The 26,768-nt window shown below is 37.3% G+C and overlaps 1 protein-coding gene across 1 annotated transcript in view; it reads left to right on the top strand.

The window, feature by feature from the left end:
- The window catches only part of RAD21L1 (RAD21 cohesin complex component like 1), a 35,722-nt gene extending 12,074 nt beyond the window's left edge, over positions 1-23,648 (top strand). Inside the window, exons 5-13 of the mRNA XM_052651183.1 lie at positions 742-912; positions 2,080-2,175; positions 3,132-3,239; positions 4,563-4,789; positions 5,022-5,121; positions 5,950-6,074; positions 10,769-10,864; positions 14,937-15,014; positions 23,460-23,648. Coding sequence (XP_052507143.1) covers positions 742-912; positions 2,080-2,175; positions 3,132-3,239; positions 4,563-4,789; positions 5,022-5,121; positions 5,950-6,074; positions 10,769-10,864; positions 14,937-15,014; positions 23,460-23,648 — 1,190 coding nt within the window. The remainder of the gene's footprint in view (positions 1-741; positions 913-2,079; positions 2,176-3,131; positions 3,240-4,562; positions 4,790-5,021; positions 5,122-5,949; positions 6,075-10,768; positions 10,865-14,936; positions 15,015-23,459) is intronic.
- The last annotated feature ends 3,120 nt before the right edge of the window (positions 23,649-26,768 follow it).

The following is a 26,768-nucleotide window of genomic DNA, read 5'->3' as shown; positions in this document are numbered from 1 at the left end:
AGCTGGAAATGAAAGTCTGATTATCTGAGCTCTGAGTCCCAGGCCACTAAACACCTGCTTACAGATGAGGACACCAGGGCTGCAAGGGGTGGTGGTGATGTGAACTGAAGTGAAAGTTCCTCAGTCATGTCTGACTCTTTGTGACCCCATGGACTATAGAGTCCATGGAATTCTCCAGGCCAGAATACTGGAGTGGGTAGCCATTCCCCTCTCCAGAGGATCTTTCCGACCCAGGGATCGAACCCAGGTGTCCTGCAATGCAGGCAGAGTCTTTACCATCTGAGCCACCAGGGAAGTCCCCGTACAACAACACAAATCAGGCAAAATATACATATATCCCCTCCATCTTGAGCCTCCCTCCCCACCCTCATCCCACTCCTATAGGTCATCACAGAGTGCCAGGCTGGATTCCCTGTGTTATACAACACCTTCTCATTAACTATCCATTTTACAAATGAAAGTATTTGTTGACTTTTTAATGACAGCCATTCTGACAATGTGAGGTGGTACCTCACTGTAGTTTTGATTTGTATTTCTCTAATAATTAGTGATGTTGAGAATCTTTTTGTGTGCCTACTGGCCATCTATTTGTCTTTGAATAATTCAAGTAAATTTTTAGATCTGATTTTTCTCATCTATAAAATGAGAGCTGCTATACAAGATGATATCTAAATTCTAGCTTCTAACCCTAAAATTTTGTTTCTATGACTAACTCAGTATTAATGATATGTATTTATTTAGGAGAGGAATCTCAAATTCTCAGAAGACATAGCTTATTTGATGACAGCATATTGCTGAGTTCCAGTGGTCTTTTACTTGAACATAGTTCTGGAAGCCCCATTGGAGAAAAATCTCTGTTCTGTGGCAGTGGAGATGGATTTGGAGATGAAGGAGCTGCAGGAGAAATGATTGGTATGCTCTCTGGTCATAAAGAAACTGGATATTTGTTTCAGTCAAATTACTATAACAAACTAGAAGATTTATTCCAACAAACAGAAATTTCAGATATGCTTCTGTGTCATATAGATTAAAATATTTTTTACCTAAGTTTTCAAAGTCTATAGTATATTTAAACATTTAGGCTAGATCTAAGTAAATAGCCATCTTTGACACATTTATTATATAGGTTGTAAAATACATTTATCATATAGGTTCTTATTTTTCTTTTTACAAATTTCTAGTTTCTAGAGAGAAAGAAGTGAGGTTAGTGTACTCCTCATAAAATATACTAGATTATATACTAGAAACATTTTCTTTAGCAAAAATTGTGGGACAGCTATTCTAAAGGGTCTGTCTAGCATTTTATATTATTGTTTTATTATGATATTACTGTAAAGTAATCATAGAAATAGGATAGACAAAACTGGGAAGTCTAAATGTACCTAATTATAATGATATTGACCTTTATATATCAAATCTTTTTAAAATTATCTAATCTTCAATAAAAGGCTGGTTATGACAAACTTGCAATTTGAAATATGAAATTTGAAAACTATGAAAAACAGTGGCTCTACCTTAGATCTCTACTTAAAGGAGTTTGAAAACTTTTATTTCTTGATTTGAAGTCTATGCATGGCTTTGTAACAAGGTTACTATCTTAATAGTTTAGTAAATATTTTCTGATATTAAACACTTAAAAATACATTTTAATAAAGGAAAGGAAATTAAATATATAAAATTTTATGTCCTACTGCATGAAATGTTGTAGTCTTGGTTGTTGTTTAGTCGCTCAGTCATGTCTGACTCTTTTGTGACCCCATGGACTGTAGCCCACCAGGCTCCTCTGTCCATTGGATTTCCCGGGCAAGAATACTGGAGTTTGTTAACATTTCCTTCTCCAAGGGAGCTTCCCAATCCAGGGATCAAACCCACATCTCCTGTATTGGAAGGTGGATTCTTTACCATTTGAGCCATCAGGGAAGCCCCATGATAATCCATATAACCAATCAAATATAATTAAGTAGGGTTCACTCTTTTTTATATTCCTTGACAACTCGTTGCATACTAAGTTATCAAGTGTTTAGTGAACAGATGACAGATTCAGCTCTGTATAAGAAAAGTGTTTATTTTGTTTTCAAGACAATCTACTGCAAGATGATCAGAATATCCTGTTAGAAGAAATGCATTTAAACACAGAAATTTCCCTGCTTCCTGAGTCTCCTAATACTGTAGTGGGTATGTAGGAATTTTCTTTTGTGTAGAAAGTGAATAGATATTAATATTCAAATTAAGCCTCAAAACTTCTAGGTTTAAGGAGCAGTATAGTTTAGTGAAAGATATTAAAGAGAATTGTCCCTCAAACTCTTAGCATGACTTAGATAAAAGAGCATAGAAAATTAAGTTTTGAGAAAAGTACAATGATGATTGTTTAATCAGGATTGGGTTTATTTTTTATGAGAGCATATTTAAATACTCTGGCAAAATATCCTGCTTTTGAATCATTAAAATAATATGTTACATAGTAAAAGCATCATTAATGTTTGACATTAACATTATTGTTAACATTAATACCACATTAATATTAACATGGCTTGATGATCTACATACAGTTTTATAGAATTCACAAATATGGGGATATTTTCTACTTGAAACTGATTGTGAAAGTACTTCAGATGATTTGAAGTCTTTGTAGTCTGATTTTTCTTAAGAAGTAAAAAATGATTAGCCCCATTTTGATTTTTCACTTTTGGATGTTGCATTTGCTTTCTAACACAGTAGTATAAGTTTAAAATATAAAAGAGATGGGCAATAAAAATTCAGTTGTGTACAATTCTTTATGGGTCAACTATCATTAACAGAATACAATTTTTAATAGACATATTGTTTAATTTATGTCAGTCCTTTATTTTGGTTCCTACCACTGTTTTTACTTCTGCCATGACTGTAGCTTAGCCTTTGATGTCACAGGAGCAAAAGTGGGTGATTAATATCACACTGTGGGTCCCAGATGATATAATCTCTGAACCTCTTCAACTCTATTAAATACATGATTCTAAAACTTCATTTGTGGCTCCAGTTAGCAATATAAATCTACAGTTAATCTTTCACTTTAATTCTCATGTAGTCTTATAGTTTGCAATATAATCATTATTTTTTTTAATAAACCCTTTTATGGCAATGTTGATGAGTAGAACCAGATAATCCAGAGTGTGTATGTTCACCTGAAAATGAAAAAAAGGATGAAACTACAGTATCAAAAGAAGAGGAAGAATTTACCCTTGACCCAGTTGATACTTCAGGTCAGAATCATTCATGTTTTTATTTTTAGCTTTGAGGCACTACTATCTTATTTACCCTGAGATATTTTGATAATTCTTAAAATGTTGTAGGAGATAGTCGATCTAGTAATAACATTTATAAATGCAATAAGGGAAGAATGTGAAGAAAGTTTGAGATGATACTTTTATTATATCCAGTCCCGGTAAAACCATCTATTCAGTTTGGGAAACTGGAAAATTTTAAACTGAGTTCGGTTCCAGTAGTTATTGAGCCATTTATTCTGAGCACAGAAATGAAGACAACATAGTTCCTGCTTTTAAGAAGCTTAAACTCTGACTGGGAAGATAAACATGCAAATGAATTTAAAATAAGACAGAGTAAGAGGATCCAAATAGAGGCACTGGATATGAATCAAATATATCCCTAGATCTTTTAAGCATATCCTAGTTTTAAGTATTATCTTTGATATGAATTTCAGTTTATAAATTCAGGCATGCAAAGAATAGCATTTAACTTTTTCTTTACGGAATTCAATTCTAAGCCTCTATCCCTGTTGGTTTGGCAAGAGATTCAATCTGCATGGCTCCCCTATCTGCCCTGAACCATGTAGTATCAAGTTCTGGGGAGGGGTGCAGTAGGCGGAAGGGAACCTCTGGTCATCAGCCACTCCACCTTGTGATACCCAGTGTCCCAGCCTGCATAGTCTCTGGCTGTGGTCATCACACAGCCAGCCTCTTTGGAATCTTGTCATATTCCTAGGATTTTACTGAGACACATCAGCAAGCAGGTTCCTTCTGGCTCCATCTGATCTCAGAATTCCACCCTTTCCAAGAAATCTAACCATCTCCCAATCTTCACTAAGGAAAAGCTTGACTTCTGCTTTTTACCTGGCAAAATTAGTTAAAGGAGTAAATCCCATGACCCTAGCTATCTACTTGGAATTTACATATGAATTTCAGTGGGAGAGGAGAAAATGCACTGGACAGATACAAATTAATGTTTCAAAAATTTATCCTGAAAAATAAATCAATAAGTAAATATTTAATCTATCGGTAATTTTTTTAAAGTTATCCTGTTAGATATTTTAAGAAACTTCAAAACTGAATGACTCCCCTCTCAATGTGCTCCCTGCTCCACAGTTTTCAGTTGTCCACTTACACACTAGCTGTGCAAAAACCTTAAAAGGATAATTTTCAGTAGAAAGAATTTTCTACTGGGATTTTCTTACCAAGGCAACTCTGCAGGGTGTATTGTGTTAGACATTTCTTAGATATGCAGTGCCTAGAATATCATTTTACAGAGCTATACAACCTATCACATTTGTACATATTTCTTATATTTAGATATTGCTGAAAAAAGAAAAGGCAAAAACAGGAAATTGCTCATAGATCCAGTCAAGGAGATCAGTAGCAAAATTATGCACAAACAGCTTACTTCCTTTACGGACACACTCATGGTTTTGGAACTTGCACCTCCTACCAAAAGATTGATGATGTGGAAGCAAAAGGGAGGAGCAGATATACTTCTGTCAACTGCTGCCCAGGATTTGACTCATGCTGAACTGAAAATGGTAACAGTTTCCATACTTCTACATGGGTGCAATGTTTGGTGATAAATAAATACATATTTATATTCATATATGCAACAATTTAAACCTGTGAAAAAATGCCCCCTTACTTTTGAATTAATTTGCTTGATGTATGTACATGAATTATAGTTTTTACTTTTTAGCATATGTGCTTGTATTTTGTTGAATTGCTTTACTTGTACAAAAAAATGAGAAAAAGTGTATATTTTTACAGTTGTTTACAAAATGCTTTGGGTCCTCTGGCTTTAAACTTGGAAGAAAATTGATACAGAAGGAGTCAGTAAGGGAAGAAATGGGAAGTGAAAACATATTAGGTGAGACATCCTAATTCTGTTGGTGTTGAAGGGAATGTTGTAGAAACAAAAATGTGATTTTACATTTCAAAATAAAGGTGGGACCTAATTCCATATTCCCAAATGTAAATGCTCTTAGAAGAATACTTGAACTTAAAAGAAATTGTTAAATCAGCATTGCATTTTTCTATGTGCAGATTAATTTTTGTCCAACAAACCACCTTAAAAAGATGAAGTATATATACTATGTGGGCTATTCTTAATCTCACTCCTTCCCACCTCCCCTACCCTCATAGGCAGTACTCACAAGCCTTTGATAAAGAAAATTTTTATATCTAGTAGGATAATATATCACTTTAAGACAATTAACCTGAGAAATCACTTGATAAGAATAGCATTTAAACAATACAGTTAACCTGAGACAGACATTTCTATCCCCCAGAAAAGACATGAAATATTAATAATTATTATTGTGACTATTATAAAGGAATAATAAAACCAACTTATTATTGTGGTGAGTGAACTCCTGCTTTCTGGAGGCATTAAAATCTGCTGAACAATATACCAAGATGGGCTTGAACTATCCATGTTGTCTTGCGAGTTGAATGCGTGGGAGTGAGCGTGGAGGAGATAGTTGGTGGAACATGGCAGTAGAGGTGATAAAGAGGCAAATGAGGGGAAAGGGAAAATAAATATGTGAGACTTGGGGTGCTACAAGAAAGCTTGTACATCCTTAAATTCATGGATTCTAAGTTGTCTGTCAAAACTTTTCTTTTGTAAAAGCCATATTCCTGTTTTAAGTTTGAAAGATACTTTGGTGAAATCTTTTTTACTTCCTTAACAATTCAGAGACCTCTGTGATGAAAGAGCCAAATTTCCTGCAAGAGTTGAGTCAATCTAGAACTTGGAAGGAAGTGACTGATGGATCAAAATGTAGTTCTCATGAGGATACCAATAAAAATGTTAACTCTGATGTAAGTTAATCAAAGAGAATCATAAAAATATTATCTTCCTGACATATATAGTGAAAGCAAATTGAAACTCTGGTATATCTTCTTACATTTATAGTTTATATTTCATCTTATGTTATTCTATATCTTCCTTAGTATGCAGCAGTACTACAGGGTAATATGTAATTTCCATCCAAAACAGTTTTTCTAGAAGTTTAAGATATTATAGTAAATCACAAGATAAGTAGTTTCATACTGAAATAGTATTTTGCATGGTACACTGAATAAATTATTATACCTGAACCTGGTCATATGCTGAGGCCTCACATTCAATATATCAAGGAATCCTTAAAAACTCTAGACAATATACCTATTACAAAGAAATATCCCCATGTTTTCCTTCTATTCATAAATTCACCCTCCTACCTCCTTGAATAATATGTGTTAGATCCACCAGTTACCTTGGTCTTGAATCTGAAGTGAAAGTGAAAGTCACTCATTCATGTCCAACTCTTTGAGACCCCATTGACTATACAGTCCATGGAATTCTCCAGGTCAGAATACTAGAGTGGGTAGCCATTCTCTTCTCCAGGGGATCTTCCCAACCTAGGGATCAAACCCAGATCTCCCACATTGCAGGCAGCTTCTTTACCAGCTGAGCCATCAGGGAAGCCCAAGAAGACTGGAATGGGTAGTCTATCTCTTCTCCATGGGATCTTCCTGACCCAAGAATCGAACTGGGATCTCCTGCATTGCAGGTGGATTCTTAACCAGCTGAGCTACCAGGGAAGCCCAGTCTTGAATATGAAAGAATATCTAAAGATCCATTACCAATAAAATTATTTAATTTCTATTTGAAAAACATAGTTATTAAAAATATAGTTTTAAACAATGTGCTTTCCATTATTTTCCCAATGTCACTTTCAGTTCAATTCAGTCATTCAGTCATGTCCGACTCTTTGCCACCCCATGGACTGCAGCATGCCAGGCTTCCCTGTCCATCACCAACTCCCAGAGTTTGCTCAAACTCATGTCCATTGAGTTGGTGATGCCATCCAACCATCTCATCCTCTGTCGTCCCCTTCTCCTCCGGCCTTCAGTCTTTCCAAGCATCAGGGTCTTTTCCAACGAGTCAGTTCTTCACATCAGGTGGCCAAAGTAATGGAGTTTCAGCTTCAGCATCAGTCCTTCCAATGAATATTCAGGACTGATTTCCTTTAGGATTGACTGGTTGGATCTCCTTGCAGTCCAAGGGACCCTCAAGAGTTTTTTCCCAACACCACAGTTAAAAAGCATCAATTCTTCAGTGCTCAGCTTTCTTTATAGTCCAACTCTCACATCTATACATGACTACTGGAAAAAACATAGCTTTAACAACAAAGACAGACCTTTGTTGGCAAAGTAATATCTCTGCTTGTTAATATGCTATCTAGGTTGGTCATAGCTTTTCTTCCAAGGAGCAAGCATCTTTTAATTTCATGGCTGCAGTCACCATCGGCAGTGATTTTGGAGCCCAAGAAAATAAAGTCTGTCACTGTTTCCATTGTTTCCCCATCTATTTGCCATGAAGTGATGGGACCAGATGTCATGATCTTCGTTTCTGAGTATTGAGTTTTAAGCGAGCTTTTTCACTCTCCTCTTTCATCAAGAGTCTCTTTAGGTCTTTGCTTTCTGCCATAAGGGTGGAGTCATCTGCATATCTGAGGTTATTGATACTTCTCCCAGCAATCTTGATTCCAGCTTGTACTTCATCCAGCCCAGCGTTTCACATGATGCATACAAGTTAAATAAGCAGAGTGACAATATACAGCCTTGATATACACTTTTCTGAGTTTGGAACCAGTCTGCCGTTCCATGTCCAGTTCTTGACCTGCGTACAGATTTTTCAGGAGGCAGGTAAGATGGTCTGGTATTCCCATCTCTTGAAGAATTTTCCACAGTTTGTTGTGATCTACACAGTCAAAGGCTTTGGCATAGTCAATAAAGCAGAAGTAGATGTTTTTCTGATATTTTCCTGCTTTTTCGATGATCCATTGGATGCTGGCAATTTGATATCTGGTTCCTCTGCCTCTTCTAAATCCAGCTTTACCACCTGGAAGTTCTCAGTTCACATACTGTTGAGGCCTGGCTTGGAGAATTTTGAGCATTACTTTGCTAGCATGTGAGATGAGTGCAATTGCATGGTAGATTGAATATTCTTTAGCATTGCCTTTCTTTGGGATTGGAATGAAAACTGACCTTTTTCCAGTCCTGTGGCCACTGCCTGGTTTTCCAAATTGCTGGCCTATTGAGTGCAACACTTTCACAGCATCTTCTTTTAGAATTTGAAATAGCTCAACTGGAATTCCATCACCTCCACTAGCTTTGTTCTTAGTGATGCTTCCTAAGACCCACTTGACTTTGCATTCCAGGGTGTCTGGCCCTAGGTGAGTGATCACACCATTGTGGTTATCTTGGTCATGAACATCTTTTTGGTATAGTTCTTCTGTGTATTCCTGCCACCTCTTCTTAATATCTTCTTCTGTTAGGTCCATACCATTTCTGTCCTTTATTGTGCCCATCTTTGCATGAAACGTTCCCTTGGTGTCTCTAATTTTCTGGAAGAGACCTTTAGTCTTTCCCATTCTATTGTTTTCCTCTATTTCTTTGCATTGATCACTGAGGAAGGCTTTCTTATCTCTCCTTGCTATTCTTTGGAACTCTGCATTTAGATGGGTGTATCTTTCCTTTTCTCCTTTGCCTTTCATTTCTCTTCTTTTCACAGCTATTTGTAAGGCCTCCTCAGACAACCATTTTGCCTTTTTGCATTTCTTTTTCTTGGGGATGGTCTTTATCCCTGACTCCTGTACAATGTCACAAACCTCTGTCCATAGTTCTTCAGGCAGTCTGTCTATCAGATCTAATCCCTTGAATCTCTTTGTCACTTCCACTGTATAATTGTAAGGGATTTGATTTATGTCATACCTGAATGGTCTAGTGGTTTTCCCTACTTTCTTCAATTTAAGTCTGAATTTGACAATAAGGAATTTTTTTTCCTTTTTACAAAATGTCACTTTACTGACTGTACAAATGTAAATATTATATCACACTAGATAAAAGTAAACCAGTACTTTTCTGGTTTGTTCCATCATCACTGTATTTTGATAACCACTCAGGGGATTCAGAGTCAATCCATGTTGAAACTGAATGCCCTTAGAAAGAAAGACAATTTCACAGTGTATTAAAACAGAATATGTTTTACTAAATATTTGATCATATACTAGGTATTGAGATCCGGGGTTGTGAGTGCTGCTATTTTCCTTATTTGGGCTTGGACATTTCTTAGAATGCATGTACTGAAAATTATGATTAGGCAAGCTTGTTTAGTTTATTAATTTTTTAACAGATTAACAAAATTGGTTTTTCCCAATTTTGGTGCTTGGAGTGAAGGAAAGAGATTGTTGCACTAGTTCTTTTGAACCTTTTGCTCCTTTCAGTTCAGTTCAGTTCAGTTGCTAAGTCATGTCCGACTCTGCGACCCCACGGACTGCAGCATTCCAGGCTTCCCTGTCCATCACCAACTCCCAGAGATTGCTCAAACTCATGTCCATTGAGATTTCAAAATAATTTGAAAATTAATAAATAAATAATTTGAAAATTCAGTTTGAATATTCTTCCTTTACCTGATTTTATGCTTTAACCTTCAATTCCATTCTTATTCTACTTTCAGAAATGGTGGACAGATAAGAAATATAGTCAGGAATGGGATCACAGTATATTTGAACACAGAAAACTGTTGATTCTGATTATTCATTTTCAAATCTTTCAAAAATTCAAACAATTTTTGTGTAAATTAACTGCATAATTGAAGCTGTCTAAAATGTGGAATATTCACAGAAATCAAAATGGAAAACATGATAGGGCTCCTCAAGCATGTATATTAAAGAATCAAATGCAACCCATTATACTCATGCAAATTTTTTAAAGCTAAAGTGAAATGTCAAGTAAGCTCTATTGTAAGAAGCTTCTAACTTAGTCACAATCATAGATCCCGGTTGGGGAATGAAGCTTGGAGACAGGTTGAAGATGAAAAGGGGGCCTGCAGCTTCTATAGTGATGAGAAAGGAGAAATGGGAATGGAGAATTTCTCTTCTTCTTCCACTTCCCTTCCAGTGGACACAGTTTCTCTTTTCTCTTGCTGTTGGCAGCTCCAGCAGCAGTGACAAGAATCCTGTCATAGCCCTAGGAAGGGATATTAATATCACTTGTCCCATTCTCATTACCTCTGCTTACAGTTCTTCCTCTGCCACCTGGTTCTGGCATGAAAATAAAGGTAGGGGACTAGGGCAAAGACAGACTGCTTCAAAAGAAATGGTCTCAGATGCACAGCAGCAGAGATTTTTGATACGAGGTCTGTGGTAGTGACAGAAATAGGAGAGGAAAAGATATTGGAAGAATAAGAATGTAAAATATAATATAGAATATAGGAATAAGATATAGGAGGAAAAAAGCAATGAGGGCAGAACATGCAAGTTCTTCATGTGTGGGAGGCAAAAAGAAAACAGGAATATTTAAGTCTGGGATATTTCAGAAATGATATTTTGAGAATGCAGATAGTATTTTAAATTAGTTTTAGAAATGAGCATCCATGTGATTAAATCATTTAACAAAATGAGATTGTTTCTGTGATGACTACTACTACTGTGATGACTTACCTATATTTCTCTAATTTGCTTTAGCAGGATATTGTTGAAATGGTATCTTCAGCTGCTGAGGAATCATCTTTAACGAATGCCATCTTGGTACAGGAAATTGAAAATTGTCCAATAGAATTGGTAAATAGATGTATAGTCTTGAGAATGTTCTTTAAAACTTTGTTCCTAAATAGTTAACACCTTATTTACCTTAAAATTATTTTTAGCTGTCATGTTACTTTCTAAAATTACAGTTTAAATTTGTGATCTTAACAAAGATGTGTATGATTAGCTTGACAGAGCATATGTAGAATTGCTTTGATCTTTTATTCTTTGATTTATTTTGAAATTTCAAGTAATGTTTTTAAAGATATGAGATTTTTGTGCTTATCAAATGTAGTCCTGGTTAAAATGTTGATAGTCATTTTTTTAAGTTATTAAAGCCTCTCTAAAGAAACAGAGGTATATCATGGGGTATGCCTTAAGACATTTGAAATTTTATTTTTCAAATGAAAAAATGTTCTGACTTCTAGACATCAGAAAAAGGGAATGGTCTTTACTGACCATTTCCCATTCCTGACTGTATTTCTTAACTGTTCATCATTTGTGGAAACAAAATAAGAATGAAACTGAAGGTTAAAGCATAAATTTTGGTTACAGGAATACAAGGTTCAAAGGGAATGGTCTGCACAGAGGACCACAAGTCAATAGCAAAGCCTGAGCTAATATCTGACTCACCTGACTCCACAGAGATTACTGTCATCTTTCTATAATCCCTGTCCCACAGTGCTGAAGGCATTTTTAAGATTGTAATAAATTTTGACAAAAAGTTTCTTAGTAAATAATATCAAAGCACCTAGTAATGCCTAATATTAGTTTGTTTTTAGATAAATTATCTGTATAATGAGTTCCAAGACTATTAAATTGGTGTTTTTCATATGACTGAATTCTCTGGATAATCTAGGACAGAATAAATACCTGAAAATTTTACCTGAAGCATCCAAACAGCTGAGCCAGAAGACAGCTGAGTCACTTTCACCTTTCTCTTTGCTTCTCAGTTCAGTTCAGGTCAGTCACTCAGTCGTGTCCGACTCTTTGCGACCCCATGAATCACAGCACACCAGGCCTCCCTGTCCATCACCAACACCTGGAGTCTACCCAAACCCATGTACATCCAGTCAGTGATGCCATCCAGCCATCTCATTCTTGGTCGTCCCCTTCTCCTTCCCAGCATTAGGGTCTTTTCTAATGAGTGAACTCTTCGCATGAGGTGGCCGAAGTATTGGAGTTTCAACTTAAACATCAGCCCTTCCAGTGAACACCCAGGACTGATCTCCTTTAGGATGGACTGGTTGGATCTCCTTGCAGTCCAAGGAACTCTCAAGAGTCTTCTCCAACACCACAGTTCAAAAGAATCAATTCTTCGGCGCTCAGCTTTCTTCACCGTCCAACTCTCACATCAATACATGACTACTGGAAAAACCATAGCCTTGGCTAGATAGACCTTTCGTAGCAAAGTAATGTCTCTGCTTTTAAATATGCTGTCTAGGGTGGTCATCACTTTCCTTCCAAGGAGTAAGCGTCTTTTAATTTCATGGCTGCAGTCACCATCTGCAGTGATTTTGGAGCCCCAAAAATAAAGTCTGACACTGTTTCCACTGTTTCCCCATCTATTTGCCATGAAGTGATGGGACCAGATGCCATGATCTTAGTTTTCTGAATGTTGAGCTTTAAGCCAACTTTTTCACTCTCCTCCTTCACTTTCATCAAGAGGCTTTTTAGTTCCTCTTCACTTTCTGCCATAAGGGTGGTGTCATCTGCATATCTGAGGTTATTGATATTTCTCCCAGAAATCTTGATTCCAGCTTGTGCTTCTTCCAGCCCAGTGTTTCTCATGATGTACTCTGCATATAAGTTAAATAAGCAGGGTGACAATATACAGCCTTGACGTACTCCTTTTCCTATTTGGAACCAGTCTGTTGTTCCATGTCCAGTTCTAACTGTTGCTTCCTGACCTGCATACAGGTTTCTCAAGAGACAGGTCAGATGGTCTGATATTCCCATCTCTTTCAGAATTTTCCAGTTTATTGTGATCCACACAGTCAAAGGCTTTGGCATAGTCAATAAAGCAGAAATAGATGTTTTTCTGGAACTCTCTTGCTTTTTTGATGATCCAGCAAATGTTGGCAGTTTGATCTCTTGTTCCTCTGCCTTTTTTGAAACCAGCTTGAACATCTGGAAGTTCACGGTTCACGTATTGCTGAAGACTGGCTTGGAAAATTTTAAGCATTACTTTACTAGCATGTGAGATGAGCGCAATTGTGCAGTAGTTTGAACATTCCTTGGCATTGCCTTTCTTGGGGATTGGAATGAAAACTGACCTTTTCCAGTCCTGTGGCCACTGCTGAGTTTCCCAGATTTGCTGGCATATTGACTGCAGCACTTTCACAGCATCATCTTTCAAGATCTGAAATAGCTCAACTGAAATTCCATCACCTCCACTAGCTTTGTTCATAGTGATGCTTTCTAAGGCTTGACTTCACATTCCAGGATGTCTAGCTCTAGGTGAGTGATCACAGCATCATGATTATCTGAGTCTTGAAGATCTTTTTTTGTACAGTTCTTTTTTTTTAATTTGTTTGTTTGTTTGTTTTTGTACAGTTCTTCTTTGCTTCTAGACACAGGTTATTTTCACATATGGTCAAGAAAACCATAACACAGCACAGGTTCAACTGTTTTAATAATCAACTAGGCTTTCCACACAGTGGACTCAGCTGTAGGGTATCCAGATAGATCAAGTAGACAGGCTTCAGCAAAGTGCACAAACTATTTTTCTGAGGCTTTTCCTGGTTAGTTGAGTTGTACAATATAGGTGACGCTGCCTTCTCATAGATCTGTAACAAGAAGTTGGGCCATTACTTTTCACATTTGAAAAATAGCTTTTGTGTATTTAACAATAAAATAAAACATTGGTAATTGGGTGAACTAATTTATCCCAGAATCAACTAGTAAGGAATAAACATAAATTTTACCTAGAAGAATTTAGAAAACTCTTCAGAATAATATTGACCATATTTTCAGATCAGTGTCTTTGGAATGTACGAAAGGATGCTGTATAGGCAGAACCAGGAAGCCAGTGCAGCTGGCAGGAATGGGGACTTGGCAGTCCCTTTAGCCTTAGATGATTTAAAATATCATATAGAACATTCTGAAGCTTTCTGAAGTCATTGGAGTCGATGAAATTGAAAGCACTGTTAGGAAGTGTCTGGGCTCCAGAGGTATACGTGAAAGCTTGACCAACAGTGGAGGTGTGATAAGGGTAACACAGAAGCTGTTAGGTTGCATGATAACAAAGATAACATAGGAAAAATTATGAAGTATTAATAGGTCAGATCTGTGCTGCTTGCCCACCCCCACCCCCACCCCAAACCCTTTGTAGACTTCTCAGCACCTTTTTTTTTTTTTCAGCACCTTTTTTTTATTAGACTTTTTTTATTAGACTTATCAGCACCTTTCCTATGCTCAGTTCTGTTCTCAGTTTATAAGTTGTTAGTTGGTAAGGAGACTTAGAGTGAGTTCCTGTGAAGGGATTTCAAGTTTACAATTTTTAAATATTATGGTGTTTCTGCAAGTGACTTAAAACTGAAAACAAGATTGAAAAGTTGGATCTATTCACATAACATGAAAGGCAGTGTGTTGATCTTTTTTTGGACAAGGCACCCTTGAAATTTGAAAGGTTCCTAACCCAATTGGATACAACTCACTAAACATCAGTTATTGTTAGAACCTTTATATCACCAGATAAATTCAAATAAAGATCTTTATAATGCATTTCTTCTCTAGCTTTATATTTACTCCTGTTATCTGAGTTCAGATTGACCAGAGCTGGGACAGTCCTAGCCAAAAGTGGTCATCTTTACCTTTAAAAGTAAGGGCACAATGCCTGGGATGCATCACCAATACAGATGCAGAATCTCCTACTCTAGAGCCCCTTGTCAGAAGATAGCCTGGGAGCATAGATATCAGCCTATAAAAACTGAGCTGTATCTGTTTGTTAGTCTTATTCTCTCAACTGCAGATGATAACCTCCTTATTTGGCAGGACCCCATGTTACGGTTGTGTGTCTTGTGTTTCTTTCTACACTATGGCTGGCAGATAGTAAATGGTCAATAAATTTTGATTAAAGGAAATATTTTATCAATTATTCAAACAGGAGTTATGGGGGAATGAACAAAATATTGAGGCAGAAAAATGGAATTCAAGAATACTTCAGATGTTACATAGTTTGCAGGTAAGACTTGGTAGGGTTTATCAACACTGTTTTTAGTTTTAAAAATAAATAAAAAGTTGAGTTCAATCCTCTAGATATTGATAAAAGTGAAACCATTTTCACTGTGATCTTGTTGAGGCCAAATTACTCTATAGTGAAATTTATTGTAAGCTGTATACCCAGAGCTAACTATGAGTTTGTTTTTGGTGCCCATATGCTGTAATCAATTCTTACCCATATGCATGTCCTTAGACATCTATGCTATGTCTCATTCTTGTATTTAGCAGGCTGTCAACTAATTCTCATATGTAATTAAATTTATAACAATTTAAGAACAAAACAGATAATTTCAAATTTTAACATTTTTATCAAAATAATTCATGCTTAGTCACCCAGTCATGTCTGACTCTTTGCAACCCCATGGACTGTAGCCTGCCAGGCTCCTCTGTCCACAGGATTTTTTTCCAGGTAAGAATATTGGAGTAGGTTGCCATTTCCACCTCCAGGGAATCTTCTTGATCCAGGAATCAAACCACTGCAGGTGAATTCTTTACCACTGAACCATTAGGGAAGCCCCATCCATGCATATAATTTTGAAAGTTCAGTAGTACTATGCTGTAAGGCTGAAAGGGAAGCACAGAAGTCTTTGTCCTATCCCTTCCTTATCCCTAAGTTCTGCTTTCCAGAGGAAACTGAACTATTTCTCTTAGATTTATATCTATACTTCTGATTACAAGTTCTTACTCCTCTTTCCTAATATTTCAGCTTTACATTTTATCTGTTAACTTCTTTCAACAGAAAATGAAAATTTAACTTAGTTATATCTCCCCAACCCCAGTCTATCTTCAGCACAGTATTCAGCCATTATAGTGTTATAATTGCAATCATCATGATGCAGGTTTGATTGTCACAGAACCAAAATGTCAGTGGCTTAAAAAGAAATAAGTTTATTTCTCTCTCAGATAAAGTACTAACTGGTAATGCAACTATGCTCACAAAGTTGTCAGCAGCCAGGTGCCCTTTATCTCATTTTCTTTGTTCTCAGGATCCCAAATGGCTAACTATCCACCATGTCTGCATTCCAGTCAGCAGCAAAGTTTCCTTTAAGGATATATCCCAGAAATTATATGCATCACATTTCACATTTAATTGACCAGCACTCAATAATTTCACTACATCTAGCTGGGAAATATAGTCTTTATCTGGTAACCATGAGTGAGTGAGTGAAGTCGCTCAGTCGTGTCCGACTCTTTGAGACCCGTGGACTGTAGCCCACTAAGCTCCTCTGTCCATGAGATTCTCCAGGCAAGAATACTGGAGTGGTTTGCCATTTCCTTCTCCAGGGGATCTTCCCAACCCAGGGATCGAACCCAGGTCTCCCACATTGCAGGCAGACACTTTAACCTCTGCACCACCAGGGAAGCCTTTTATCTGGTAACCATGGACCCAGCTAATAATTCTATTGCTATGGAAGAAGAAGAGAATAGATGTTACGGGACAACCATCAATTGCCACCACTATGTAAAAATTACTTTAAATTGAACCTTCATAGCATAATCACATTCCTTGTCAACTTTATAGGTTTTTCTTTTAGTTAATCATGACCTCATTTTCCCCATTTGCTTAGTGTTTATATACCCATCCTTAATTCTTTTTCTGAACTCTCTGATAATAAAATAAAACAGCTTTTAGTATGATCCGCTACATCAGTTGATTCATCAGCTCCTTTTTTTCTTTTGAAGATATCCTTCCCAGAGTTCATCCTACTCTTGTTCCAACTGGGACTAGTTACTCCACAGTTTTTGTCTTGGGACATTGTTTTACCATAACATGGGAATTCCTATGTCTCTTTCTTATGTTCCTCTGTTTCTTGGTGCTTTGATCTTTATCTTGATTTTTTTTTTTTTTGATGGTCAACATGCTGTCATAATTTCTTGAAATAAAGAGTGCATAGGTGATAGAGACCCTACATATAAGTCTGAAAATGTCTCTATTTTACCATAAACTTTATTGGATGTATCTGAACGTAGTTTGAAAATAATACCTCTCAGATATTGAAGGCTTTGTAACTTTTCTAGGCATCTGTGTTGTTAAGGAAAAGTCAGATGCTGCTTGGTTGGTGGTCTTTTGTAGGTGATCTTTATTTTCTCTCTGGAAGCTTTTAGATCTTTCCTTTATCCCTAGAACCTTGAAACTTCATTATGATGTGCTCTGGTATAGGTCGTTTTCATTTATTGTTCTAAGCATATAGTAGATTCTTTATTCTGAGAGTTCATGTCCTTGAATTGGATTATTATTTTTTTATTTCTTGAATTTTCGCCTTGTTGGACTGCCTATGGGTCAGATGTTGGATATTCTGAATTGCACCTTTACTTTTTAAAAAATCTTTTCCCCCCTCTCTTGGTTTTGTCTTTTTATTCTTCTTTTCAGTCAGTTTAGTCGCTCAGTTGTGTCCGACTGTTTGCGACCCCAAGGACTGCAGCACGCCAGGCTTCCCGGTCCATCACAAACTCCCAGAGTTTACTCAAACTCATGTCCATTGAGTTGGTGATGCTATTCAACCATCTCATCCTCTGTTGTCTCCTTCTCCTGCCCTCAATCTTTCCCAACATCAGGGTCTTTTCCAATGAGTCAGTTCTTTGTATCAGGTGGCCAAAGTATTGGAGTTTCAGCTTCAACATCACTCCTTCCAATGAATATTCAGGACTGATTTCCTTTAGGATTGACTGGTTGAATCTCCTTGCAGTCCAAGGGACTCTCAAGAGTCTTCTCCAACAACACAGTTCAAAAGCATCAGTTCCTCAGTGCTCAGCTTTATTTATAGTACAACTCTCACATCCATACATGACTACTGGAAAAACCATACATAGCTTTGACTAGACGGACCTTTATTGGCAAAGTAATGTCTCTGCTTTTTAATATGATGTCTAGGTTGGTCATAACTTTTCTTCCAAGGAGCAAGCGTCTTTTAATTTCATGGCTGCAGTCACCATGGCAGTGATTTTGGAGCCCAAGAAAATAAAGTCTTTCATTGTTTCCCCGTCTATTTGCCATGAAGTGATGGGACCAGATGCCATGATCTTGGTTTTCTGAATGTTGAGCTTTAAGCCAACTTTTTGTCTCTCCGCTTTCACTTTCATCAAGAGGCTCTTGAGTTCTTTGCTTTCTGCCATAAGGGTAGTCACCCGCATATCTGAGGTTATTGATATTCCTCCCAGAAATCTTGATTCCAGCTGGTGCTTCACCCATGGTGCTTTCTCATGATGTACTCTGCGTATAAATTAAATAAGCAGAGTGACAATATACAGCCTTGACATACTCCTTTCCTGATTTGGAACCAGTCTGTTGTTCCATGTTCAGTTCTAACTGTTGCTTCCTGACCTGCATACAGATTTCTCAGGAGGCAGGGCAGGTGGTCTGGTATTCCCATCTCTTGAGGAATTTTTCAGTTTGTTGTGATCCACACAGTCAAGGGCTTTGGCATAGCCAATAAAGCAGAAGTAGAGGTTTTTCTGGAACTCTCTTGCTTTTTCGATGATCCAACGGATGCTGGCAATTTGATCTCTGGTTCCTCTGCCTTTTCTAAATCCAGCTTGAACATCTGGAAGTCCATGGTTCACATACTGTTGAAGCCTGGCTTGGAGAATTTTGAGCATTACTTTGCTAGCGTGTGAGATGAGTGCAATTGTGCAGTAGTTTAAGCATTCTTTGGCATTGCCTTTCTTTGGGATTGGAATGAAAACTGACCTTTTCCAGTCCTGTGGCCACTGTGGAGTTTTCCAACTTTGCTGCCGTATTGAATGCAGCACTTTCACAGCATCATCTTTTAGGATTTGAAATAGCTCAACTGGAATTCCATCACCTCCACTAGCTTTGCTCATAGTGATGCTTCCTAAGACCCACTTGACTTTGCATTCCAGGATGTCTGGCTCTAGGTGAGTGATCATACCATCGTGATTATCTGGGTCGTGAAGATCTTTTTTGTACAGCTCTTCTGTGTATTCTTGCCCCTCTTCTTAATATCTTCTGCTTCTGTTAGATCCATACCATTTCTGTCCATTATTGAGCCCATCTTTGCATGAAATGTTCCCTTGGTGTCTCTAATTTTCTGGAAGAGATCTCTAGTCTTTCCCATTCTATTGTTTTCCTCTATTTCCTCTGTTGATTTTCCTCTATTTTCCTCTATTTTCCTCTGTTGAGGAAGCTTTCTTATCTCTCCTTGCTGTTCTTTGAAACTCTGCATTCAAATGGGTGTATACTTCCTTTTCTCCTTTGCCTTTCACTTCTGTTCTTTCACAGCTATTTGTAAGGCCTCCTCAGAAAACCATTTTGCCTTTTTGCATTTCTTTTTCTTGGGGATGGTCTTGATCCCTGACCCCTGTACAATGTCATGAATGTCTGTCCATAGTTCTTTATTGCTTTAGAAGATTTCTTCAGCTTTATCCTCATTTTTATTGATTTTTTTTGTTTTCCAGGAGTTTTATCTCATTATTAATTATTTTTTATTAATAATTTTATTATTAAATTATTTTATTTTATAGCATCTGAACAGCTACCCACTCTAGTATTCTAGCTTCGAGAATTCCATGGACTGTATAGTCCCTGAGGTCACACAGAGTTGGATACTACTGAGTGAGTTTCACAATCTATTTATTTATATTTAAGTTTTATTGAAGTATGATTAACATAACAATAAACCATACCTATTTAAAAATATATAGTTAGATAAGTTTTGATATATTTATGGAAACTCACCACAGTCAAGATAGTGAACATACCTATAATCTCCAGAAGTTTCCTTGTGTCTCTTGATAATCCCTTGTCTCATCTCCCCCACTGGTCCCCCTCCCCCAGCCCCCAGCAACCACTGATCTGTTTTCTCTCAATAGCGTCCTAATCATTTTTTGTGGATGGTATCTTCTCTTAATTTTCAGAGATTATAGCTTTCTCCTACTGCCCTCAATGTCTGTTTCCTTAGTGATTCTCTTGGATATTAGAAATTTTATCCAAGTGTTTAATAGATCTTTGGTTTTTATTTAAGAATGAGACACCAAAAAGCTGATTGGAGGTTATATAAGCATGGGTGGGGCTTATAGACTTGTTGTCTTCATAGCAAGATAATTTTGTGTGTCCCCACCCCCGCCAATACATAGGCACACAGATGTCATTATCTATAGAATTTTTTCCCTTGGAATGGTCTATTTTTGCATGGTCAGATCTACTGTCTAGAAGATATAAGCATGATGTCCATGGTTGAGGAACCAAAAGGGAGTAAGGGAGAAGCTGGCAGTCTCACTGTTTAGACATTAGAATTTCCCTTGACCCCCCCAGTTTGTAACACTTCTCTTCCACAGTGCCTCCTATACCTCATAGTTGGTATCTCCAGAAAGACAACTTTCTGCCTCCTGCAAGGGTTCAGGACTAAAGGTCTCCTGGTTCTGTGAGGTGGTGGAGTAAACCTGAGGGTCTAATTGTTTCGAAGTAACCTTTCAAGGAATTCTCATGTTTTTAACTTCACACTTCATTTCCAACTTATGACATACTGCTGCCTATAATCACTGATCTTTTCCTAGGTTTTCTTTCATTTAGGGGTTTTGTTGCTGTTTGGTTCAAATGTGTTTGTTGGGATGGTTTCCCACTCATCTTGATTTTGGATTCTTTGGTGTTACTTCTGTCTGAAGCAGCATCCTTCAGTAAGCCTTGCTTTTATTCCTGTAGGGTGGCAACAACAAGGAGCAGCCGATACACAAAACTACTAGCGTTTGTGCATGGCTAGAGCTGGTGATGATTTTATAGTATCCTGGGCATTTCACATCCATAGAGTAGGAATTGGGCTCTGGACCACGTCCTTCTTCTCATGTTTCCTCTTCTCCTCTTTTGGAGAAGGATCAAGGAGATCCTTTGCAAGAGGCATGTTCTCATAGGGAGGTTTTCACTGCTGGAAATGCTCCTTTTTTCCACATTTTTCATGTTTTATTGTACTTACACTCAAATTTCACCATTAAATACTGAGCATAAGTATATGCTGGCCTTATGTCCAGATTTTTGAAATGCAAAGATAAATTGATGAATGGCTTTAACACTGTGATATAGTAGACACTGTAAAATACATTAAATAATTAGAGAACCTAGAAGGAAAGTAAAATTCTGTCTATATACATTTACCCATTTAGTGGCATAAATAAACTCTGTAGGGACAGGAAGACAGATATGACGCTTTGGGTTGCAGTTGGAGGAAAAACCCATTTGGGACTGAACTGAGAGGTCCTTGGTTGCTGGCAGAATCTCCCCTGACTTCAGACTTTAAACAAACTAGAGTTGTTTAAAGTCAGTTTTTTGATTGGTATACAAAAACCACTGAATTGTGTAAAATCCCTATTAGTCATGAGAAATAGAAGGAACAAGATTGATTAAGGAATTGGCACATGCCAATTTGAGTCATAGGGTCTGGCCAGTCAAAAGTCAGCAGGGCTGGCTAGAGGCTGAAAATCCATTGGATGGTGCAGTTCACTAATCTCAGTCTAGAGGTTACTACATTCCTCAGAAATTCTTGTTCTCCTAATAAGTTCCTAAAATGCTTTCCATAAGCAGGGTCTAGGTTCTGTATCTCAAATTGTCTTGCCTTTTGCTGATTCTCCTCTCTGCTGGCATGTAGGTTTCAGCTTTCTCTAAGTCTGATAATTCTTCCACTTTGTATTTCTCTTCTTCCTTTATTTCTTTACCTTCATTTTAGAGGAGCTCCTGGAGGAAACAGAATAATCCTCGCAGGGTGTTTTTCAAAAGGGTTCTTGAAATTTATGAGGCTGTCCCTGCTCTCTCCCTGGGGAAAACCACCCAAACCACATCTTGTCTCCTCAAGAGAGGGAATAAATGAAGACTTGGCATGCCATCTCAAAGGTTGCTGACACTGTGCTATGCTACTCCTTTGGTTGAGATTAAAGTATGGTAAAATATTTAACTTGTCAATTTGTTAAAAGTTAGTGTTGGTTGCTCAGTTGTGTCCGACTTTTTGTGACCCCATAGACTGTAGCCCACCAGTCATCTCTCCATTAAATTCTCCAGGCAAGAATACTGGAGTGGGTAGTCATTCCCTTCTCCAGGGGATCTTCCAGAGCCAGGGACTGAATCTGTGTCTCATGCATTACAGGCAGATTCTTTACCATCTGAGCCATCAGTCAAATGTTATGGACTGGCAAAAAAAAAAAAAAAGACCCTTGTATATGGTCTTTTTAAAAAATTGCTTCACAGCTACCAAATTAGTACAGTATTCTCCGGGATACTGGCCAGTATTCACCATAGTATTTCTAACTAAAACACAATACTCCTTCTCTAGAAATCTGATTCCAAGTGCAGTCTAATTAAATACTTTATTGTATGTCAGTTTTTCAAGTAGATTCACAGGTGTCCTATAGTGAACCAATGTCTTTTTTTTTTTTTCTCATTACTTTTTTTTATTTTTTTTAATTTTATTTTTTTTAATTTAAAAATCTTTTATTCTTACATGTGTTCCCAAACATGAACCCCCCTCCCACCTCCCTCCCCATAACATCTCTGTGGGTCATCCCCATGCACCAGCCCCAAGCATGCTGTATCCTGCGTCAGACATAGACTGGCGATTCAATTCTTACATGATAGTATACATGATAGAATGCCATTCTCCCAAATCATCCCACCCTCTCCCTCTCCCTCTGAGTCCAAAAGTCCGTTATACACAGCTGTGTCTTTTTTCCTGTCTTGCATACAGGGTTATCATTGCCATCTTTCTAAATTCCATATATATATGTTAGTATACTGTATTGGTGTTTTTCTTTCTGGCTTACTTCACTCTGTATAATCGGCTCCAGTTTCATCCATCTCATCAAAACTGAATCAAATGAATTCTTTTTAATGGCTGAGTAATACTCCATTGTGTATATGTACCACAGCTTTCTTATCCATTCATCTGCTGATGGACATCTAGGTTGTTTCCATGTCCTGGCTATTATAAACAGTGCTGAGATGACTGGAAGATATTTATTTAGTCATATTCCCCTGCCATTACATTTACCACTAGAGTTGTTTGGTTAACTCCACCCTGCGGTACCTATAAAACAAGCCTGACAGGCTGATAATCATTGTTTTTGAAGATTCCCAAGGTCCTGTGGACTTTTTTCTGCCTGCAAGTCTCAATTAATTGCACTTTTCCCAGGAGCCATTTATGTTAACATCAATAGACCTAACATTTGTATAACACACTGAAATTTGTATAACACATTAGAGTTCTTTTGCGTGTATTTTCTCAATGAACCAAGCTGTGCTCAATGACCTATTTTTTTTATGTTTCCTAATGAATCATTTGCATTTCTCCATTTAAGGATTTTAGTCACTTATCAAAAATGCCAATATTTATTGTTCATTATACATCCACAGCCTGCTTTGTTTCTAATGATCTTATTTCCCTTTCCTCTTTTATAATTGTTTTCCCAGGAATCCAACAAGATGGGAATGCAATACTTTAGTCTGATGAAGCTCTGCAGAAATAATGACCGAAAACAAACTGCTGCCAAATTTTATAGCTTTCTTATCCTAAAAAAACATCAGGCTATTGAGCTGAGCCAGAGTGCTCCCTATGCAGATATTATAGCTACAGTGGGACCAATGTTCCATAAAATGTGAAGGAAATCCAGAACATGCAGATTTATGTCATCACTGGAATTTCTGTATAGATTGTTCAGCTTAATGCAGAAGCCGTCTGGAAGCAGCTGAAGGTCTGATCCATTTCATAGATAGGTTGAGCTCATATTTCATAGATAGATAGGTTGAGCCCATATTTCCTCTTTGTAAGTTCAGAATAATCATAGGCATAATTAGAAACCTATATGCTTCCAGAAATAATTGTAGCTAAGTAATATTTTTAACTTGGTTGACTTGAATGCATATCATTTACCATTTCCTTGATTTGAATGTTGCATTTAGGATACATTTTAAAAATACTTTGTGTATTCAAGGATTTTTATAAAGTGGATTATTTACTTAAATTTTATAACAATAATTATTAATTATTAATAAACATTAGTAATTAATAATTAACACTTTCTTATTTCTCCACAATAATTTATTTGATTATAATACATATCACTCTTGGTTTGATATAATGCCTTGGCTTTTAATCTAGTATCTTAATCGAAGAGTTATAAAATTTTTCTTAGTCTCAAGTTATATGAGTCTAATATAATATGGCTTTAGTCTAATTATAGTCCATGCAACCTGTTTATTTACTATTAACGATTATTATGGCTATCATTTATGTATCAGCAAAACTAACATTAGAAAAAATTAACGGATGCTTATTCAACATGTTGTTTTCAGCTATAATTCAAGTAAAGATAACTAAAATAAATGTTCTTTACATGGTGTATACTGAGCATTTTTGACATTAAAACCAAAGCTTTTCTTTCTTAGTTGAAGTTTGAGTTAAGAGATTTTCATGTAATGCTCTGTGAGCTCCATACTATTGTATCTGGAATTATGCTACAGACTAAATTCTAAATGGCCCCTGTGAATGTATTAACTGTAAGTTTTAGATGTCAAAATTGCCTTTTTAAAAATTTCCTTTAATTTTTAATTAACACACGAAAGATCGACTTTTTTATTTCAGTGCACAGTTAATGAATTTTACAGGTATAGATTCCTGTGAGCACCATCAGAACCAGGGTGCCAAAAAAATCCCTTGTACTAACCCTTCATAGTCACACCCTTCCCCCATTCTAACTCCTGGTAACTACTCTTCTACATGACTATAGTTTTACTTTTTAAGAATGTCATACAAATGGAATTATATAGTAAGTAACCTTTTTTCAGACTGACTTCTTGCATTCTATCTTTGAGATTAGTACAAATTATAGCATGTATCAGGGGTTCAATCCTATGTATTGTTAAGTAGTAGTCTGTTGTCAGGATATACCACAGTTTATGTATCCATTTACCCGCTGAAGGACATTTATATTGTTTAACAATTAAAAATAGAGCTGCTGTATATACCTGTGTACAGTTTTTGTGTGACTATAAGTTTCTAATTTTCTAAGGTAAATATCTAGGCCTGGGTTGTATGGCCAGTGCATGTTTAACTTTATAAGAAACTAACAAATTATTTTCCAGATGTACCTTTTTGCATTCCTATTAGAAATGTATGTGAGTTCCAGTTGACTTTTTGTTTACTTTTTTATTTTGAGATAACTGTAGGTTCACATGAACTTGTGAAAAACAATACGGATCCTGTATACCCTTCATCCAGTTTCCCCAATGGTAACATCTTACATATTTATAGTACAGTATCAGGGAAACTGACATTGATACAGTCTACTCACCTTATTCATATCTCACCAGTTTTACATGCACTCATTTGTTTGTGTGTGTTTAGAATGAATGTGTTCGTTCAGTTGTGTCCGACTCTTTGCGACCCCGTGGACTCCTGGTGGACTCCCCACCAGGCTTCTCAGTCCATGGAATTTTCCAGGCAAGAGTACTGGAGTGGGTTGCCATTTCCTTCTCCAGGGGATCTTCCCAACCCAGGGCTCAAACCCGGGTCTCCCGCACTGCAGGCAGACGCTTTACCATCTGAGCCCCCTGTGTGTATTTAGTTCTATGCAACTGTATTACATAGGTGGCTTCATGTGACCACCACCATAGTCAAGAAATAGAACAGTTCTTTCACAGGAATCACCTGTGTTACTTTTTTGTAGCTACTGCCACTTCCTTCCGTACTTTCCTCCCTAGCCCCTGAAGACCTTTAGCCTGTTCTCCATCTTTATAATTTTGTCATTAATATAGTTGACTTTTGCAGGTTAATTTTATACCCTGTTACAGTTACAGTTCAGTCACTCAGTCATGTCCGACTCTTTGTGACCCCATGAACCACAGCACGCCAAGCCTCCCTGTCCATCACCAACTCCCGGAGTTCACTCAAACTCATGTCCATTGAGTTGGTGATGCTATCCAACCATCTCATCCTCTGTCGTCCCCTTCTCCTCATGCCCTCAATCTTTCCCAACATTAGGGTCTTTTCAAATGAGTCACCTCGTCGCATTCGGTGGCCAAAATATTGGAGTTTCAGCTTCAAACATCAGTCCTTCCAATGAATACCCAGGACTGATCTCTTTTAGGATGGACTGGCTGGATCTCCTTGCAGTCCAAGGGACTCTCAAGAGTCTTTTCCAACACCACATTTCGAAAGCAATTCTTCGGCACTCAGCTTTCTTTATAGTACAATTCTTACATCCATACATGACCACTGGAAAAACCATAGCCTTGACTAGACGGATCTTTGTTGACAAGGTAATGTCTCTGGTTTTTAATATGCTGTCTAGGTTGTCATAATTTTCCTTCCAAGGAGTAAGCGTCTTAATTTCATGGCTGCAATCACCATCTGCAGTGATTTTGGAGCCCCCCAAAATTAAGTCAGCCACTGTTTCCACTGTTCCCCATCTATTTGCCGTGAAGTGATGGGACCGGATGCCATGATCTTCGTTTTCTGAATGTTGAGCTTTAAGCCAACTTTTTCAGTCTCCTCTTTCACTTTCATCAAGAGGCTCTTTAGTTCTTTGCTTTCTGCCATAAGGGTGATGTCGTCTGCATATCTGAGGTTATTGATATTTCTCCCAGCAATCTTGATTCCAGCTTGTACTTCTTCCAGCCCAGCATTTCTCATGATGAGCAGGGTGACAATATACAGCCTTGACATACTCCTTTTCCTATTTGGAACCGGTCTGTTGTTCCATGTCCAGTTCTAACTGTTGC

This window comes from Budorcas taxicolor, chromosome 13 (genome assembly GCF_023091745.1).
Source record: "Budorcas taxicolor isolate Tak-1 chromosome 13, Takin1.1, whole genome shotgun sequence".
Classification (NCBI taxonomy): Eukaryota; Metazoa; Chordata; class Mammalia; order Artiodactyla; family Bovidae; genus Budorcas; species Budorcas taxicolor.
This window is presented reverse-complemented; position numbering and strand designations above follow the sequence as displayed.